Here is a 22,338-nt window from a genome sequence, read left to right as displayed (position 1 = left end):
CAAATAAAAATTGAAGAAGTAAGCTCGTCGCCTCAGACAATCGAGCAGTACTGACTGTCTTTGTTTATAAATCGATGCACACCTTATGTTTCATAAGCTCGAGTTCGTCGAGCAATGGGAAAAGGACGATAAAGCTCGCCGCCTCAGTCAGTCGAGCTAAAAAGTCACTTTGACACTTTGCAAACAGTATAACATCTAAACTTGTTGTTTAAAATTGATCTTTGAATATGTTCTCAGTTCACCACCTCAGTCAGTCGAGTAATATATACAAACAACAACAAAAACAAACTAAAACATTAAGCTTGCTGCCTCAGTCAGGCAAGCAATAAGAAAAATCCTTGCTCGCTGTTTCAGTCAGTCGAGCAAATGAAAATTCAAGAAAAATAAGCTCGTCGCCTCAGACAATCGAGCAGTGCATGTATAACTCCCGCGGTACATAGCGAGACTGTTCATTCGACATATTTATATTATCATATAGATCTAGCCGTGCTTAATTCTTTCACTGTGACAGCCATTATAAACTAAAAACGAACACTTTTAATATATGTAACGCTTTGCTACCTGAGACAGACAATGAAGAAAGAAACCAAATTGGTGGTAAGCCTTTAAATACCACTGGAAATGGTTGCTGAATATACCCGTCAAGACAGAATGTGATCTCTGAAAATCACACATGCCTATAAAGCTGTTTTACAGGATCGTTTGTGATGTTTTGACGTTTGTATTTGTTGGTGAGCCTGTGACGACCAACGGCCGGATCGTGGAATTTGTGTATTGGAGAAGTGCATGCCATGGGCCAAAGTTGTCCCTCTAACACGGAATGAGTGTGTTGTGGACGTAATGGGTCAAGCCGATAGGCTTCTACACAGAGTTTGAGAATGCGTCGGATGAAAGTTGAGGAACTGGATGGCCTCAGCGAAATCGTAATAAAGGACCCTTGCAAGTTGAGATTGTGTTTAAATATATCTGTAAGCCCGTAATGGGCACAGATACCTGTGTTTAGAACGGTGAAAGTACTATCGTGAAGGGTAGGAAAGGTCTTCCGAAAAAGGACATTTTATGAAATTAGTACATTTATAAATCTGTTTGTAGTTTTCGTTGAGAAAATATTCGGGTATTCAGAATAAGATTAGAGGTTTTGAGCATGAAGAAGGGCGATGAGGACCAGTGTAACCAAGATGTAAACCTATGGTGAAACCTAGTATAAGTAGTCGTGACCTCATGATCCCCTTAATGTATCTTGACAAAACATTTACCCGTATGGAAATCGTAGGTTTGCCAACTATGCCCTGTTTTTTGATTACGATTGATGTTAATGTGGTTGTGGTGTTAACAAATTGTTGAATGTGTGGAAAAGGCTTAGTCTTCGCCAGTGAAGGCACAACGGCCAGAGTGATATGATCCTCTGTAGAACCCAGAAACGGGGCCGAGGGCATAGCGGCTCTCGGAATAAACATCGCCTGTTGTATGACCAGCAGATATTGTTAAGGAACTAGGTGTGTCTACGGAAGATGTTTCCTTAAAAAGAATTATTAGGGAAAGGGTGTGCATATTGTTTTGTTTTTCTGCAAGAGGAAAGGCCATGTTTGGCAACAGTAATGCAAAGTCGATGAACTTGTTGTTCTGAATTTGTTTTATCATTTAGGGACTGCGAAACTGACAGCGTCCTTGGGGTGGAAACCGGTTCGACGAAGTATGTATGGCTACCAAGCATATTTCCAGCAAGTGATTTACATGTGAATTTACGACATGAACTAAATTGTCTTGTTCCTCCTCACGGTTTGAATAGTCTGAAATTGACGTATTTTCGTAAACTGTCGACGATACCTCGTTGTTTGTTTTAGGCACAACATGCTGGTGTACCGTCTGGTGCTATAAATGAGTATCTGTCTCGTGGTAGCAGAGCGTTTTTGGCGTTCCATCTGTAAGAAGAACATAATAATATTAGAACACTGAGAAAAATGACGTACGCCAGAACATAGTCTGGAACCTCAGAACATAGTCTGGAGCCTCAGAACAAAGTCTGGAACCCCAGAACACAGTCTGGAACCTCGGAACATAGTCCGGAACCTCGGAACATAGTCTGAAACCTCAGAACATAGTCTGGAATCTCAGAACATAGTCTGGATCCTCAGAAGAAAGTCCGGAACCTCGGAACATAGTCCGGACCCTCAGATCATAGTCCGGAACCTCAGAACATAGCCTGGAACCTCAGAACATAGTCTGGAACCTCGGAACATAGTCCGAAACCTCGGATCATAGTCCGGAACCTCAGAACATTGTCTGAAACCTCAGAACATAGTCTGGAACATCAGAACATCAGACTGGAACATCAGAACAATGTCTAGAACATCATAACATAAGTCTGAAAAAATAACAACAAAGTAGTCTTTAACATAAGGAAATATTAATGAACTGCAGAATATAGTCTGGAAAACATCTGTAAGACAAACAGAATAACATCAAAACGCCGTGAAACTTAGTAATATTATTTCATGTATATATCATACGTAAGAACAAAGCCTGGAACCTCAGAACAAAGTCTTGAACCTCAAAACATAGTCTGGAACCTCAGAACAAAGTCTGGAACCTCGGAACATAGTCCGGAACCTCGGATCATAGTCCGGAACCTCAGAACATAGTCTGGAACCTCAGAACATAGTCTGGAACCTCGGAACATAGTCAGAAACCTCGAATCATAGTCCGGAACCTCAGAACATAGTCTGAAACCTCAGAACATAGTCTGGAACATCCGAACAAAGTCTAGAACATCAGAACATAAGTCTGAAAAAATAACGGCAAAGTAGTCTTTAACATAAAAAAAAAAAATATTTATGAACTGCAGAACATAGTCTGGAAAATATCTGTAAGACAAACATAATAATATCAAAACACTGTGAAACTTAATAATACTATTTCATGTATATATCATATGTCAGAAGAAAGTCTGGAACCTCAGAAAAAAGTCTTGAACCTCAGAACATAGTCTGGAACCTCAGAACATAGTCTGGGACCTTAGAACATAGTCTGGAATCCCAAAACATAGTTTGAAACCTCAGAATATAGTCTGAAACATCAGAACATCAGTCTGGAACCTCAGAACAAAGTCTGGAACATCAGTCAGAACAAAGTCTGGAACATCATAACATAGAATGGAACCTCAGAACAAGGTCTGGAACAACATAACATAAGTCTGGAATATCAGAACATAAGACTGAAAAAACAAAGTAGTCTGTAACATCAGCAAACATTCATGAACTTCAGAACATAGATCTAGTATGTCACACATAATAACATTAAAAACACTGCGAATCTTAATAGTACTATTTCATTTTATATCATACGTTAGAACATAGTCTGGAACATCAGAAAATAGACTGGAACATTAGAACAAAGTCTGGAATATCAGAACGTAATCTGTAGCAACAGAACGAAGTCTGAAACTAGAACATCAGAACAAAAATCTGGAAAGCAAAATAGTCTGTAACATAAGCAAATATTCATGAACTTCAGAACATATTCTGGACAATATCAGAAAATAGTCTGGAAAACATCAGAACATAGACGGGAAAACATCAGAGACATAATCTCGAACATCGTAACACGTACGGAAATCTAAATTAGTCTGTAACGTATGACAATGTAACACATCTGAAAACTTTCTATTAAATAAAATTGTATATTTATTATTATTTTGTTACAATTATAATACATCAGAACATAGTCTGGAACATCGTCTGGAACATCAGAACATAGTCTGGAACTAAAAAACATTTGTCAAAAAGCAGTTTTATCTTATTTATCTTTAAAATGACAAGTTTGAAACTGATAAGGCAAATAAATGCTTTAAACAATCATATGAAATTAAAAATCACACTGTTACCCTTATTGGGATTTCAATGCCAAATAAAAAAAAATAATAATAATAACAATATATGAGGACTCCAAACAAATGCCGGTAACAAATTTATGAAATGTACCAGATCGTACTGTAACTTGATATAGCATGATTGCGAGCTGCGGTTGATAAAATAATTAAAAACACATTCATGCTACACCACAATCTTTATATTGAATTGAAGGTCAGAGCTGTTTACATCATTAAATTTACCATTTAAAGCCCCAACTTTTACTACCCTGGCAGTAAGTTTTGTAGGAGGAGCCTATCAAATAACAACGCTACTCTAGGCTGTCTGTTAGCTAAAAATAGCTCACTTTAAATGATTCACAGGCAAATGTAAACAATGGTCAGTTGAAGAAGAAATTTGAACTAGTTTGCATGTTTTGATGGTAAAAAACTATTATTATCCATACTGTGCATAGATATCAGTATCAATCCTATGAAAAATTGAGTCAAGACTAGTATTCCTGATTTTTAATCTTGATTATGTAAATTTAACAATGAAACTCAAAATCAAACATTCATTTAACTACAATTCTGTCATTGCTGGCTGCCATGGTCCATTAATTGAGATAACCTAGCAATAAATGTAGAAATAATAAACTTTAAGTCTGGGATGCAGAACAATACACGGCAGCCTGGAAAACCTGGGATGGGCTCGTGGGATGGGCTCATGGGATGGGATGGGATGGGCTGAAGGTCATGGGATCGTGGGCCCAAGGTCAGAGAAATATACAGTGAGAAACATGAATTAAAAGTTCAACTGGGCAATTAAGAGGTCAGCTAAGGATAACAGGGACACAGCCTGTAATTACAATTCCCAGAGTGAGACTCACACTGTATTGGCTGCCAAGAAGGGAAACAAAGAAAGAAAATACCAATATTTAGTCCTGTAACTTGTTAGAATGTACTTCTACGGTTCCAACATAAGTGAAGAAAAATTTATGGACTATTTTTTATCATAAGTAAAGCAAAAGAGCAATTATTTTGAACAAAATATGACCATTTATTGTCCATTTGGTGTTAATATAAACATCATTTTTTTATATTTAAAGCAAAAAAAAAAGCAATTAATTTTGGATAAAATATAATCATTATTGTCCACTTGGTGTTAATGTAAACATCAAAATCTATTACCAATAAATTGAAAACTGTCATATGTTTGAGAATCCCCCTTTTCATATGTTATAATATGTCTAATATATTAAATTCATTTCTGTCATCTTTTTATTCTGAAATTTGTCAATTATTGTTTTCTTTTCAGTAACTTTTTTTTCAGAACTGATTTATCATAAGTTCCATTTCATATTTTCTCTCAAAATTAATTTTCATCAAACATTAATGTTGTAGGTTCATTCTCTTACTTGGGTTAGAGGTCAACTGCTGAATTCATCATTTTTCTCCCTGTGACATATATACATATAATTCTACCCTTTATCTTCATAATTCTTCATTATACCAAATTGTTTTGTTTTGATATTCAACTTCTTCTGCTATAATAATAAGTCTACTTTTATTTCATAAAGGTATCAATTATAAATACACATGCAAGAAGTATATATTTTTTAATTTTCATAATATTACTTTAAGGTATTAGATCACTAATAGAGAACCTCCTTTTTGAAGAGTATTCAATTCCTACCATAAACCTACTTTTACTGCAATTCTTAGGGGTGCGTAGGTTCAAGCCCTAATGGGACCAAATTTTATTCCTTATTTTCCTTTTTTTCTAGTAAGATTTTACTTCTTTCAAGACTTATTATTGATTTTTTGTACAAAAATGGAAAAAGATGAATCTTATAAGCGATTTCTTGGTGTTCAAAGTGAATTTACTACTTAAACAGAAGGGATAGAGTTACACATCTTTAAAAAATATTGAGTTACACGCGGTGAAAGTTCTCTATTTTGCTTTCACTCTTAGATTATATATTGTGGAAGAAATTTAGGTAGGTTTTACATCTTCCCTAAGGTTATTTTTAAATGGAGTAAGCAAAATTCAAAACAGAAACACATCATTCGACTTTATTTTTTCAATGTTGAAGTATGAATTCTGTTTCATTAAATCCGTTTACTTGAGGCATCATAGAAAAAATGATATTGACATTTTTATTCTGTGTTTTATAATTGTTTACCAATAGTTTGATGTTTGTTCTATTGAAATTAATGGTAAAATGGGTTCTCTGCAAACGTTTTGGATAGTGGCTATCACTTTGAAATTTGTCTCTACTTGAGCTTGAGGAGATACCATAAGTTATTCAACATTTATAAAAAACGGCACGGTAAAAGTTGTTTAAAATTTGCAAAATAGTGCAAAACACGGTTACCTTTCAGAATATACCAAGCAAAGACCATTTTGTAAACATTACTATTAGTGACCTAATACCTTAAAAATTATTACTGTTCTACGTGTTTTTATTTTTCATAATATTACTTTAAAATCATTACTGTTTTATTAAGTGTACTACTGACTGAATCAAGAGAATTAACAATAATAATGATAACAATATACTGTTATTAGCCTATAGAATAAGACATTAACCCACTTTGTTACTCTCGGCCAGATCTTATTGACAGTATGGCATGAATTCCCAGGAGTATCATTTATTTTATAGAGAACTGTTCACCTTAAGAAACCTTCGAGAATCTGAGAAAATTTTAGGGGCAAATAAGTTCAGCCCATGTCCTTGAGCCCATCCCATCCCATCCCACGAGCCCATCCCATGAGCCCATCCCAGGTTTTCCAGGATCCCACAATACACATAAATTAGCAAGTGCTGCTGTGATAAGGACTAATAAAAATGATAAGCTATTTGAAATTATATTTATCACTGTATGTCTGTAATTAGTAGTTCCCTATTTCTTAAAAACATTTTTTATGATATGACATATAAAAATATAACTGTAGAAATGACTATGATATTCTATTTGGTTTAAAAATTCAAAATTACTTTCAGGAGAAGTTTTGCAATGCACTCTAGCTAGGTGTTAATTCCATTGATACATATGAAGCCTTCTGACGATCAGGTTTGTTGATAAAATTAACCACGTGGGAATTGTTTACATTCTCTGTTCCTCTAGGGTTCATGACCTCATTAGCTCCTCCCGGCAAATTCAAATTTTTGGCAGTTAGGTTTAAATAATTTTTTGAAACTATACTTCAACATTTTTTGTTTTAAAAAATAAAAACACCAATTGATAAAGAATATTTCAATGTGTATTTATGCAATTTTTCATAACTTTTTATTCAGTGGTTTATTTAAAATTTTGAAAAAGGGCTCTCTGATGTGAAACATGCATAATTTATATAAAAACAAGCCCTGGCACCATCTTGTGGCTTTTATATGGCAGTTGGGGGTTTAAAATGTCAGACTGCACCGCCTAGATAAACCTTTCATCGGATACAACAATAAATTTCATAATAATGAAAATATCAGAGAATTATAATTTTACTGAATGAAAATTTACACCAGGAAAAGGTTACAAGGTACATAGTTTGATTTAATGCAGCAGATGTCACAATAACAAGACAAAAACAATGAAAAATCTTGAAATGTTATCGTTTTGTAACGTTTTTAGCACGGCAACATATTGCACAGTTTGATATAGACCATTAATTATTGAGCTTGTTAGCAATCAAAACAGTAGGGTATTTAGAATAAAATTTAGGCAAACGTAAATCATAAAGAATGCCCTTTACATGAACTGCTGGACAATATTGATATACTTTTCAAATCTAAAGCATAGAATGCTATGAGTAAAAATGTTACGTATCTTGTTCATCTAAATTTGCAGTCCTCTGTTTAATGTTTTAACCATTGCAGCATGGATGTTGGAATATAACTGCCGTTGGCCTCCATCTGACAGGTGTACACCGTCTGCTGAGAAGTCGGTGGACTGGGCCATTTGCGACCAAAATCCTTTTATACTCTAAAAAGTAACCCGAGTATGCGGAAGTTCTTGAATCCGTGCTGATAACAGATAATTTGAGTCATCAACCTGGTGATTACACCGAGAAGTATCTACTTGGTAGCGGCCTGTTTCAGAAGGTTGTCAATGGAAAATATAGTAGATTAGCACTTTTTACGTGTTTAAGAAATATCAACCTGTCCGCAAGATCCACAATTGATGATATAACAGTGTTGAGGTCCGCCTCTTCAAGAGAAATCGTTTGTTCCAATCACGAGAACCACAACGTCCGGAGAACAATTACTCAATGTCCGACAAATTATTCCGTAGTGCTTCGACGTTAGCTCCAGGATAACAAGAATATTTGACCAATGACGACGACGATAGTTTTAAATGGAAATGTCACAAAAGAATGACCCAAAATCTGGATGTAAACCGCCATTCTGAATTATTATACGAAGTTTACAGTCCATCGCCGTGTACAAGAAAACATCGAAATTTACAAGTATATCCCATCCGTACTGCAGTAAACCAGAGTGTATAACTGTTAACAAATATGTTATGTATAAGATTACCATAAATATTCAACCAAATCACCTAAGATAAAACCAGAAATTAGCCAAAATAAAATTAAAGAAAGAAGCGTGCTATTCACTCTTGAATGCTGACGAAGAAGGAAGATGCCGTTTCCCGATTGATTCAACGGTATCACGTGATAAAAGGAATTCCCAGATTGGCTTTTACCGTAGTACATAATTTAACATAATTCAGAATGGGACCAATTCGCCCCAAATGTACAACAATGACATAAATCATTTTATCTACCTATAAAATTCATTAATGTATACAGTCAAATTCAGATAGAACGAACACAGTTATAATAAATTCTTGGTAAATGTTTAGTCATAAGGAACAATTTAAAATATCCCAAAAATGTAAACCAAAATGGTTATAGCAAACATGATTATAGAAATGATCGGATGTTAGGAACATATTTCCATACCCCAATGTTAAAATCTACATTGAAATAACATATATTACTACATAGGCTATAGCGAACCAAACATAGTCCTTTAAGAAGTTTTATAAAAGGGTTGAACATTAGCATGGGGTAGACATTGTACTAACATACTGATTCATAAACTTAAGCAAATATTAAAATTATTGCGTGATTGCTGATATATCTCAACGAGATTTAAAACCAATTATTACACTAAAATCTTGATATGATAATTTTTAAGAATCTTGTTTATCTTCTGAAATATAATACATTTAATTTATAGTTATCTATTATGCCACTGAAAAACATTTAATCACCAATAATAAAGAAAGAAGATATTTATCTCACTGTAAACTGTCACAAACTAATATCGTACAGGTGTCAAACCCGTGCTGTAATTGGGTGTAATTATTTGATTTCTATGTGATCTTATTTTCTTCAATATTCACAGTGTAGAAACAGTGAACAACCCAAACGGAAATAGCGATGTGATTATACGACATACACAGTATCTGGGTTTACACGCCGCTGCTATTTTCATTTATTTTTACACTATAGTGGAGTTTAGGCGTCTTTATCTGTAAGTAGTCAATAGATTATACATTGAAGAGATAATTAGTCTTAGATTTCATCAGTAAGTGTGTTAAGTACCGTCGTTATGTTACCGTAATCAAAAGTAATCACCGATTTCTGTTGAAACTTCAGAAAGTGTCACACGAATAAACAAAGTTTTCCCTTCTAGTTGATAATGGACGTGTATAAGATTCATATTAAAGAAGTCCTGTATTGTCAATAAATAGTTCTTAAACTCATGCGTTACAAGGTATTTATCATTTGCGTAGAAATATATACCGATTTCTGTAGTCAATGTGTCATTTCATATTGAACGATTTATTGAAAACTGCCCACACTGATGTGAACGATTTGTTGCGATTTTATTGAAAATTTATAGCGATTAACTGGGAGTAATTATAGTAATTCTTGTTCATTTAACTGTTGAAACTGGCGAGATTTTGTTGTCAGTACCAGTGGTATTGGACCTGAAAGAACTTAAAACACTTATCATGCAGTTTTAGCAAATACAAATGTACATACAATAACTAATTTGTGCAATATGTGTTTGAAACTTGGCACTGTTTGGTTTGAGTGACAATTATTCATAATTATGTTGGGTTTAGTTTAGATATAGTTATTGTTTACTAAATATGTAAGAACAAAATCTCAATTAGATTTTTCGGCCGTCTAGTTCACTTTATTTTGTTGTTCATTACAATCTTACCGGTAATAACAATTCTATCAACAGGCGACTGACTACCTTCTGAGTTTTGAAATGTTTAAACTGCGGATACATTTTTGTGCTTTAATTCCATTGCCTTCCATATTTTTTGTTATGAGACAGTATTTTGTGTGTTTGTCATCAGGCTATTTGTTTTGGGGTGAGGGCTTAGTGACTTTCTTTTTCTTCCCGGGTTAATCTTTTTAACACATGTTTTAGGTTGAGGGCTATAAATAAGTGGCATTCTTAGCATTTTAAAAATCTAAGAAATTTTAAAACACTTTCTCACCTTTTTTCCTTTTCTCATGTTATTCTGACTAAGCAGCTTTTGTTCGAGTGTTGTTAATTTAGACTGCATATCTTGCCTATGCGGGGCCTCCGTGGCAGAGTGGTTAAGGTCGCTGACTTCAAATCACTTGCCCCTCATCGATGCGGGTTCGAGCCTCACTCGAGACGTTGGATTCTTCATGTGAGGAAGCCATCCAACTGGCTTATGGAAGGTCGGTGATTCTATCCAGGTGCCCGCTCGTGATGAAATAATGCACGGAGGGGCACCTGGGGTCTTTCTCCACTATTAAAGCTGGAAAGTCGCCATATGACCTATCATGTGTCGGTGCGACGTTAAATCCAAAAAAAAACAACAAAAAAATCCTTGCCTAAGCCTCTCATTTTTCACATATTTTATTCCCAGTAATACATGTACAGATTAAATACATACATCGTAGTTTGAACAAGATAATTAGGAAAGGATAAGAATGAAACACACAATCTTACAGAATTCTTCTCCTTAATGTTTTTGTTTTTTTTGAAAATCTTTTGTGAATAAAACTTTCTTTTCAATGTTGTCGTGTGTTTCGATTTTAATTTGTATGTTTTCGTCAGTTTTGAATAAAGTTGTGTTTAATTATGTTTTCAAAGTCTGATCAATGTCGTTTCATTGCAATAATAACACTAATATTGCTTTATTGTACCTAAAACAGACAGAAATCAGAATTTAATCGTAATTTGTAATAATAATCTGCCGTTCATTATGAACAAAATCGTATCAAAATATTTGCAATAAGTAGTACAATCTCGTGTGTAAAATCGAAATAAGTCGTTCACTATCATTTCAATAAGGCGTACAATACAATACAATACAAAGCACCGCAAATTTGTGTTTAAAACGAAATAACGGATGAATTAAGGTTGAAATCGTTATCAATGAAAAAGAAAATACACTAAATTCTTATAATGTGACATGCATTCAGAAAATTTGCTTTATTTTTGATAAAACTCATTCAATGTTGGTAAGCATCATCTAAACATTCACCGTGTAATCAACTGATTTCACCTTACCTACCGCTCATATGAGTCATTCTGGACTTATATTGACTGGGAAAGTCTTGAAACATGCCTTTCGAAACACATGTCAAGGAATAAACATACCTTTATGTGACAATTATCCAAATATCAATCGAAAAAGTTAGACCACGTTTATCATATTTCAACAAATGATTGAAATCACATCGCTATTTCCGTTTTAGTTGTTCAATCGTTTCTACACTGTGATATTGTGACCATGGAATAATTGTATACATTTAAGTACAATTATAAGATATATCAGATATTCTATGGCGTCTGAAAATAACGTAATAACGATTATGTGTGAAAATTATGTCTGCAGTATTATATAATGTATTCTAGTATGCAAAATGTCTTCTAGGCTTGAAAGCCACCATTTTGTTCATTTTTGACCTTGTGTTATAGTTCTATTATAGAAGTTTGCCTTTTTAAACCGTTAGTATAGACGGCATGGACGGTGTATAATTGTAATATTTTATATGTTCAGCCCGGATTATTACAAAAAAGGTAATCTAATAGTAGGATAGATAACGAAATAAATTGCAAAACGGTACCTTAATTGTTAAACAGAATATGAAGTAAGCAATGATTGCTTATTGCAACGGAAGGGATTAGCCAATTTAATTATGTACGCTTGCCAGATTTTCACTTTACAGTTGCGTAAAGGCAGCTACGCGCCTGGAAGCCACATTTTGAACAAAGACAATAAGAGACTTTTTACATAGATGGTTTTTGAAATAGGGCTGTGATTTTGCGACATGACAGTCTTATTGGCGATGGAATGAATACAGATATATGCCATAGTGACATTATGTTGCACTGTTGATTGATTTTGTATTAGGATGAAACCAGTGGCTGATGGCCGCCACACTGGTACGTTGGTGACGATTGCTTGAGCAAATACAGTACATTTGTTATATTTCATTACATGTAACTTGATTTATTCCCCCATTTTTAAAGCACTTTGTTCTTTAATCTTGACATGGATGGTGGTTGTTTATGATATAGCTTAAACACGTAGTTGCAAAATATTTTTATAAGTACGCTTGCACTAAAATCCATGCACTATCTACACGTGCATAGGTGTCAGCCGTCGCGATTCATGTATCACAGGAGAGAATTAAATCACAAGCGAGGGTATAATTTTTAACAAGAGCTGTCTGAGGACAGCAACGCTCGGCAATGCAACAGCTCTGTCAAGTGAATGAATATTAAAGTCCAAAAAGGGCATAATTTTGTAAAATTGCAACACAGGGTTAAGGAACCTGTACATATCCAAATCAGATTATAACTATGGACAATTCAATCCATTCCCATTAATGGGGCAATGAGATACCAGCTTACATACAAAACTTAAACGAAAAAAAAATGTTGAAAATTTGGTGATTCCACCCGCTTTGACAACTAAGAATTGGATTTTCTGAAAATTCAAATTTTTAGCTATCCAATGAAATAAAAAGTTTGCGTGGGCTCAAAAAAAGTAAATAAAAGTGCCCTATCTCTTGGACTATAAGGATGAAGTAAATCTATTGAACAAATAAAGTGAAAGTGCGTCAAAACGTTTACAAAAATTGGATGCCGGTTCAGTATGATTCGAGAAGAGCTAAAAGCTAACAGTTCAGAACTTATATGACACACAATTAATTCATCATAGATTGTTTTACAGTGTCAAATAAAGATTTTGAAGATTATTACCTTGGCTACATCAGTATGCCAGCTGTTGGAAACAACAAACACAAAACTGCGCGATGATATTTGTCTTCTACAATCTGTCTGTCTTTCAATAAAGCCAAACAACGTCCTTCTTGCCTTTTTTATAGCCTGAAATACATCATACGTTTTAGGAGATTGTTATAAAACATTCAGGATACCATTTTCACACTGGCCATAGCTTTCGCAGAAGCGGTGGTTCCAACGCCGCGGCGGTGGAGGATTCGTCGCAGAAGCGGTGGAGAAATATGGCCTACTGACTATATTATCACTCTCATCGGTACTTTTTCTAACGAGTGTTTCACGTTTGACTGAAAACAACCAGTGAGACAGGAGCCAACATGTGTATTCTTCCAGCCACAAACGCTTGTTCAATGCAATTCTTTGTCATTATAGTAAACACTTCTGTACAGTTTGACGAGGGACTGCCGTTTTTGTAGAATTTCTATCAGAAATGGTAAAATCTTGTACAAAACGACCCCTGAGCACGTTTGCATCAAAATGTAAGTCTGACACTGTCAAGCAAAAACATTTTCTCCGTGATCGGTGATTTTTTCATTGCAAGCATACAAAACAATCGACCAAAAATCATTCAAACGCAGTGTGCAGTGGGTACAGTTGCAACGCATTACGGTGGATCTTGTTTCTTTAATGTTCGTTATTGACTTTAAATTGGAGTAAACAGCATTTTCCCAGAATTTGATTGGGTATGGCCATGAAATCGCTTTGACATTAGATAGCAACAGAAACTGAAAGTTTAGAATAAATATGACATTGATTTGCACATCCGTAAGTACATAATATCAAGTGACAATATTAATTTTCTGATTTGCCCACATGCGACTTCTGCATCGTATGATAAACCAACTTGACTAAAGTACACTACAATTACTAATACGTAGCATACCTTAACAAAATGCTGTTGACTTTTTACAAGTAGGCTAATTTACCTCTTCTTCAACTACATTCTTTTATTTTTAGACGTTTACCACAGAACCTCGAAGTGTCAAGGAAAAAGTTTAGATTTTTTCTTAGTAACAAGATGAGATTATTTTATTGCCCTTCGTCCGTCGTCCGTCAGTCGTCTTTCCGTCCGTCGTCCGTCCACAATTTCTTAACACGATAGAGACCTCTTTTTTTTCAACAGATTTTAATCCCTGAAGGAGCCAAAATGTTAACCTTATGAACATGATAGCAGTGACATTTTACTTTCGACTTTTACCACACTTACACACAAATTAAGTCACAATAAGATCTCGGTTCCTATTGGAAACCAGCTAGATTCCATCATATGTTCAAGAGATACTACCCCTGAAAAGGGCAAATTTTTCATTCTGGCCCTCTCAACCATATAAGGTTTAATTTATGCTTGGATTTGATACAAACTTGCATATGTGTGCCCGATCACATGATCGCGCTACGTCATTCTGAGCCCGAAAGTGAAAGTGGAAACGTAAACAAAAATTATAAATCAGGGCGTAATTTTTATTATTCAATATATTGTGTTAATATCATGTACATCATTCGAAACCTATTTGAAAGTGCTACCCACGGTACTACAATTGTCCCGCCAAAACCTTCCCGTTTTTACGCCATTCCTGTTCAACCACTTTCGACAGGATGCGCTCAATGTGCAAGTCAATTGAACATGAATAGCAGTAAAACGAAAAGCTTTTGGTGGTGAAATCATAGTACCGGGGATAGCACTTTCAAATAGGTTCCGAATCATATGCATGATATAAACACAATATATAGATTTAAAAACTTACGCCTTGATTTTCAATTTTTGTTTACCTTTCTGCTTTCACTTTCGAGCTCAAAATGACGTAGCGCGATCACGTGATTAGGCACACTGTGCATGAAATTTTTATCTTAATACTCTCTAGGTCAGGTTCAAAACGTTGTCATGTGGGGTCAAAACTAGGTCACCAGGTCAAATCAAAGGAAAAGCCTGTTAACGCCATACGCCACATTCATGGCCTTATCTTCTGTAATGTTTATCTTGGCTAAGTTTAACATTGAAAAGACAAACGGAGAAACAGAGTACAAACAACTAACAACAGACAAGCAGAAAGAAATGTTACAATAAATGAAGGACAAAAACTTCATTCTCCTCTGAAAACTGTCACAGCGCCAATCAAACATATAAAGAGAGCTTTAACTCTTTCTAGTTTCAAGAGGACGACAAGGAATCAGCTCATTTCAGTTATTCTTATTATAACAACTGAAGAGAAATTACAGCTGGGAACATACTTAAATATGCTAAAACATGATTAAAAAATCTATAAAAATGACAAATGGTTGCAGCATGTGCAGTGTGTTGGAGAATACTCCCCCGCCCCCACCCGAATGCGAACCCGACTTCGATATTATATGGCCAAAACGAAAAAGGGACAGCAGAAAACCTGTCAGTTTGTATATTAGATAAGTTGGTCTGTTCTATGATGTAAAAGTCGCATGTGGTAAGCATTTAATCAAACAATCGATATTTTCAGTTGATATTTTGTATATAATAAGGGAAAGGGAAAATGAAGAAAACCTTCATACTTTAATATCAATAATCGTAACTGAGGTGTATTTAGTACGAAAGAACATTGCGTTATTATTTGGCAGTTGATTTAGTAAAATAATTATGGTTTAAAATAAAGCTTTTCGTGTGTGCATCCAACAGAACGGAAGTGCAAATCAACAGTATATTATTACTAAACATTAAGTTTCTGTTGCTGTCTGGTGTCAAATTAAAGTGATTTCATGGACCTACCCCAGTCAAAATCCCAGGAAAATGCTGTTTACATAAGTTAAAAGTCCATAACGAATATTAAAGAAACAAGATCCACCGTAATGTGTTGCAACTGCACCCACCGCACACTGCGTTGGAATCATTTTTGGTTGATTTTTTTTCATATGCCTGTAATAAAAATTCACCTATCACGAAGAAATAGTTTTTGCTCGACAGGGCCGTACTTACGATTTGCTGCAAACGTGCTAAGGGGTCGTTTTGTACAAGATTTTACCATTTTTAATGGGAATTCTACAAAAACGGCAGTCCCTCCTCAAACTGTACAGAAGTGTTTACATTAATGACAATTATTGCACTGGACAAGTGCTTCTGGTTGGAAGAGTACACATGTGGGCTCCTGTCCCACTGGTTGTTTTCAGTCAAACGTGAAATGGCCATTGGAAAACGTACCGATGACAGCATAAATGTAGCCAGTCGGCCATATTTCTCCACCGCTTCTGCGACGAATCCCCCACCGCCGCGGCGTTGGAACCACCGCTTCTGCGAAAGCTATGGCCAGTGTGATTTTAAGTCAGCATAAAAGTTACATTTCCATGTAAGACAACTGTAAAGTTTCAAAAAAATAATAGTTCAAAAATGTCACGAGCCAGAAATTTTATACTTGGAAAAATACATTTTTTGCCATAAAATGAATATTTTAAAACACCTCTAAAACTAAAAAAAATCCTTCTACCAACCAAATTTTTGATAAAATGATGTATAACTTTGAATAACATCTGAATCTTTTATAATAAATAATAAAATCTGCGAATAGATTCTTTGGGAGCATAGAACACAACCAAGCAACATAATAACAAACTCGGTTTAATTGAGTCTGTTCGTAAGGCGACACCACTCACGCCCCCTAGCGGCATTATGCGAAATCCGGAAAGCCGCAATCCGCGAAAAAGCAAATACATTTTTACGGATTTTTTTTATCAAACAGTAAAGACATGATGAAAACAATTTTACATTTTTGTAATTACAAATGCAGGATTTCACAAGTCCACACGAAGCATAGTCAAATGAAATAAACGCACAATAGATCTGTGCAAAGGTAGTTGTCTATACTCGTCGAAAGAAAGAATAATATAGGATGAGAACTGACAGCGCTCCCGACTATTCAAAGAATTGATATAAGTATGGGTTCAAATTATTAAGTCATTTCTATGTCGAAAGGGGCCCATAACTGAACCAAAATCCGTGTCCTAGTTATGTAGTCTTGCATACACATGGAGATTACGATGGTAAACAAGTGTTCAAGGTTTCAAAACCATATGTCACACAGTTTAGATAAAATTTGGACTAGTACGAAAAACTCAACTGACTTCCAAGTCCAAAAATGACAAAAAGAAGCTTGACGACAGAGGGAAACTATGGCCATGGACAAGTGTTCAATTTTCCAAAGCTAAATGTCAAACAGTTTATACAAAATATGAACTGGTACAAAAAAAAAACTTAACCAAGAATTTTGATAATAAAATCCTTGATGGAGTTATGTACTCTTGTCTAAAACTGGACAAGGTGATGGTATTCAAGTGTTGAAAGTTTCAAAGTTATATATCAAAAGGTTTCGTCAAAATGTGGACTTGTACAAAAACTGACCCAATTTCCAAGTCCAACACGATCTGTCCGTAAGACAGCGCGCTTGATTTTTCTCAGTGCTTGAATCTGAATTAGAGCTTTGCCAGTAAAATCTTTATAAATCTTTAACAAAAAATATTTAAGTTAAAAAGGGACATTACTCTGTCAACGTTCAAATCAGAATTATGAGTATTGTTTCTCCTAGTGTAGACTTTGATAGTGATTAATAAAGTTTCAAGTAAAATGCTTTGAATGTAACAGAGATATTTGACTTTATAAATAACTTTAACCAAAACACTATAAATTAAAAAGGAGCATAACCCTGTCAAAATTCAGATCAGTGTTATGGGGATTGTTTCTTCTGGTGTATTTTGATAGTAAATATTAAGTATTTTAAGTTTCAGGTCAATAGCTATGATAGTAACAGAGATATCTGACTTTATCAAAAACTTTAACCAACGCCGACGCCGACGCTGGGGCGAGTTATATAGCTCTACTTTTTCTTCGAAAAGTCGAGCTAAAAGGGCCTTAATTCATCCAAAATACTTGACAGAGTTATGTACTCTTGTCTAAAATAGAGACTGTTATAATAAACAAGTGATAAAAGTTTTAAAACCCAATGTCAAAACTGTGTACAGAAAATATGAAGTGGTGAGAAAAACTCAACCAAGATATGTAAGTTAAAAGTGGCCATACTTGAGACAAATCTTTGATACTCTTGCCTTAAAATGGACATGGTTATGGTACACAAGTTTTGTAAGTTTAAAAGGTTTTGTAAAATGTGTTCGCTATTAAAACCCGAACGAGTATTAAATGAAAATCAGAGTTTGTAGCTGAGACTTCATATTTACTGAAAATATGACCCACTGCATCGGATCTGACCAAATAGTTGTGAATATGTTAAAGAATAACCAACAAATGAACAAAAACATTTTGCCTATTTCAAACCGAAAATATGGTTTCCGACTGCTTACGACACCCTTCGCACATCTTCGGATTTTTTCGGAAGAATGCTCCGAAACGAGGCTATAATTTATAAATAGATCCAACGATAACGTGATGTTTACAAACAAAACATAGGGAATTCAGCATTTCTGTAACTCACAAAAACTACATGAAATTCATTCTTATAATACAGGTAATATACAGCTATACTGCAAGTTTTCGGGTGGACAATTTAGGCTCTTCCTGAATAGATGTGTTTTCACAACTTGATCTGCAAATTTATTTAGTCAATTTCTTTTTAGGATAGTTTTAAGAATATAGATGAATAGCTATCTCACACTGTAGAAACAAAATGTGATTGAAATTTACTTACATACACTGATTTATGTACACATTGCTTCATTAATTAAAAAAAGTACATTAAAAACATTGTCTTGACCTAACATATGTCCTTGTCACTAAACTAGGCTGTTAACGTCCCAATCAATAGTTAAAACATTAACACCTGCGCTCACTATCTCAGTATTGTAAATTAAAACTGATACTGTAATTCTCTTATCTTATTATGGAACGTCCAACCAATTCAGTACTCTAAATAAATTTGGTATACGTCTTATCTGTTCTAATATTAATAGAAATTGTGTGCAGAATAACACTTCATTTTGACATTAGTTATACGCTGAAATCAGAACAATAATTAGTCATCACACTTGAAATGTGAAAACAATATGAATAAAACGGTCCATTATTTGCTTTTATATAAAATAACACTTTTAACGACTAAGATGTGTTTTGTAAATGACGTCAATTTGACATTAACGTTATTACCGATCAGGGACAACAACGTGGTGTTAAACCTGTGAGATTTATGTCACAATTTTCGAAATTAAAAAGAAAAACGTTTTCATTAGTTTGTGATTACAACAGAAATAAGTTTTTAGATTACGTACGTTTCAGAGAATTTATATTTATATGTGAAATAATTGCAGAATACGTTAGAATATATCATATGCTTTAGTTAAAGTATTGGTCAAAGTATTGGAACTTGATATAAAATAAAAGGAATAAGTTGTTCTTTATATGGAACACAAAATCCCCTCCACCATTTTCTATGCAATATCCATTTACTATCTCCATCATATAGTATGTAGAACATTTGCTAACATGACACTTATCTGGGGGCATGTCCCTTTAAATTGTCGTTGAGATACTGTATCAATGTTCGATAGAAATTATGTCACGATCCTTCATTTCATTTGTCTAAGATATGATAAAACACGAGAATAACCGAAATTCAAATGACGTCACAACATGATTATTCTAGTTTCCGCTAGGCGTTGACAAGTTTCCTCTAGGTGTTGAATAAATAGTTCTGCACTTTTTTCATTTACTAAAAAAAAAGATGTCAATTTAAACGAAATATTGGATAAAACGGATAAAATTATAGCTAAGATAAATACATTACTGCAAAAGTGCACATCTTTTCAGCTCTCGAGTTTTTTTTTAAGAATATTTAAAGAGTTGCACATTTTTATTTAAAAGATAATTTTTGGTATCCGAAGGATATTTTTGAAGCTATTGGATAAGCATGGCAAAGTTAATGTTATTAAATATTGCGGCTGTTGTGTTAGCGCAAGTTGCAGGCAAGTATTTGTGATATTAAACTGATAAAAGAAAATACTTCAAATTATATAAAATCAAATGTAAGATTGTTTTTAGTATAAAGCTATTGAACATTCATGAACTTGGGCAAATAGTTTTGGCCACTGACCGGCGAACCTTTCAATAACGGTTTAGTATTGCATGATATTAGAAATAAATATAAATGTTTTTTCTCAAGTCTGGCTTTCGCCCAGAAAGTCTGTGTTGGACTATACACTGGTCAATAGCACAGACTATTGCAAACTATATTCCGGTTTTTACTGATCAGATCTTCATAGAAGTATTACTGATTTGAAGAACTATCATGGTGCAAATCGGTGGAACCTGTTCTCGACTGTGTGTCGATGTTTGACTATAATTCATCTGGTCCCTTATATCTTAAAGGTGTTAAGACAGAGGCTCGACGTCAGCTAAATGGTACCGCTTCCTGTGACAGATTCCCTGATTTTTGTCCTATCCAGTGCACGGCTATAGATGCTATGGGCTGCCTAGTCTGTAATTGTAATGGTACGTCAGCTTTGGTTCTTTATGCTGTAAATGTAATAGCCCGCCAACTTCGCTAACTTATTCTACAGTTTTAATTGAACGCCTGCTTTGCTTGCCTATTATGTAAGTGTAATGCTACATCTGTTTAGCAAACATATTGTGCAATTGTAATGAAATGCCTGCTTTGCTTGCTTACTCTGTAATTGTAATGTTATGTCTATTCTGCTTGCTTATTCTGTATCTGTAAAGGTACGCCTTCCTTGCTTGATTATTTTGTGATATAAATGATACACTCGATTTTAGTTTTAAAATTACATATTCTGTAATCGTAATGACACACTTTCTTTGATTGCTTATTCTTTAAATGTTATGATATGCCTTCTTATTCTGTAATTGCGATGGTACGGCTCCATTGCTTGCTTTTTCTGAATTTGTAATGTTACGCCTGCTTTTTTGCTTATTTGTAATTGTAATGAAACGCCTGTTTTACTTGATTAATTTGTAGTTGTAATGATAAGCATGCTTTGCTTGCTTATTTTGTAATTGTAATAATACGCATGCGTTGCTTTCTTATTCTGTAATAATTGTAAATATACGCCTGCTTTGCTTATTCTGTAATTGTAATGATACGCCTGCTTTGCTGTTTGCTTACTCTGTAATTGCAATGATACACCTGCTTTGCTTGCTTATTCTGTATTTGTAATGATAAGCCTGCTTTGCTTGCTTATTCTATATTTGTATTGATACGCCTGCTTTGCTTGCTTATTTTGTAATTGTAAAGATACGCCTGCTTTTCCTCATTATTCTGTTATGATTTTAATGAAACACCTGCTTTGTTTCCTTATTCTGTTATTATATTTAATTTGAAATTCGCTCTAATTTTTATCATATACTTCTATTTATATAAATGTTTTCTTGAAGACAGTTTCTATATTTACAAAGCGGTTTCAATATGTTAAATCAGTAAAGAAGCTTTACAGAATGCGCAAAAAAAGTACCTTAATTTATTTGTTTTGTACCCGTGTGTTTGCTTTGTAAAGTCAATAAAGTAAACAAACGTGTTTGTAAACATAGAAGGATCCAAACGAAAGGGGAAGAAGCATTTTATAGAAATATTTCGATGGCAAAATACCATACATATCGTAGCTCTGGCCAACCTATAAATCAGGCCAGTCTATCTTATAAGTACAACAACACGGTTGACCCATTTAAACAAGTTGAATGTGTGTGTTTGTGTGTTGGCAGTGTGCACATCTGTGTGCTGTGAGTTTCGTTTTGGGAGGCTGCGTTTTCGGAACGTAGCATTCCCTGTTTGATATATATCCTTGTTTATTTTTTATAATTATTCCGATCTCTTGAAGGTTCTTTGGACTGTTAGTTGCTGATTTTGGAAAGCTTCGCCGCTTCCAGGAATTTGTCCGCGAAGAAAGTACTAGACTGTCCGCAATAACAAAATTTGCTTGTTAATTAGAAACTGTTGCCGAATCTATGTAATTATACGTCGGAGCTAAACAGCAATGTGTGATCGACTGAAAGCCTGCGACAGCTATTAAATAATCCATTTGCTGTAAACTTCTTCATGCATATTTGATAATCTTATACTTTATCCTTTTTTTCATGCTTTGATGCTGGTATAGACCATGTAAAGCTCTACATTATAGTTTATTTGAAACATCCCTTTTCAAAATATTATTTTATGATACATGATTCATATATACCGCGATACGACATTTCCTATAATACCT

The 22,338-nt window shown here is 34.4% G+C and overlaps 1 protein-coding gene across 1 annotated transcript in view; it reads left to right on the top strand.

Annotated features, from left to right (window-relative positions):
- The first annotated feature begins 20,033 nt into the window (after positions 1-20,033).
- Positions 20,034-22,338, top strand: part of LOC123543080 (uncharacterized transmembrane protein DDB_G0289901-like) — a 102,074-nt gene continuing 99,769 nt past the window's right edge. Inside the window, exons 1-2 of the mRNA XM_053532111.1 lie at positions 20,034-20,088; positions 20,492-20,614. Coding sequence (XP_053388086.1) covers positions 20,034-20,088; positions 20,492-20,614 — 178 coding nt within the window. The remainder of the gene's footprint in view (positions 20,089-20,491; positions 20,615-22,338) is intronic.

Source organism: Mercenaria mercenaria, chromosome 19, assembly GCF_021730395.1.
Source record: "Mercenaria mercenaria strain notata chromosome 19, MADL_Memer_1, whole genome shotgun sequence".
Lineage (NCBI taxonomy): Eukaryota > Metazoa > Mollusca > Bivalvia > Venerida > Veneridae > Mercenaria > Mercenaria mercenaria.
Note: the sequence above shows the minus strand (reverse complement) of the source record. Positions and strands in the feature narration are given on the sequence as shown.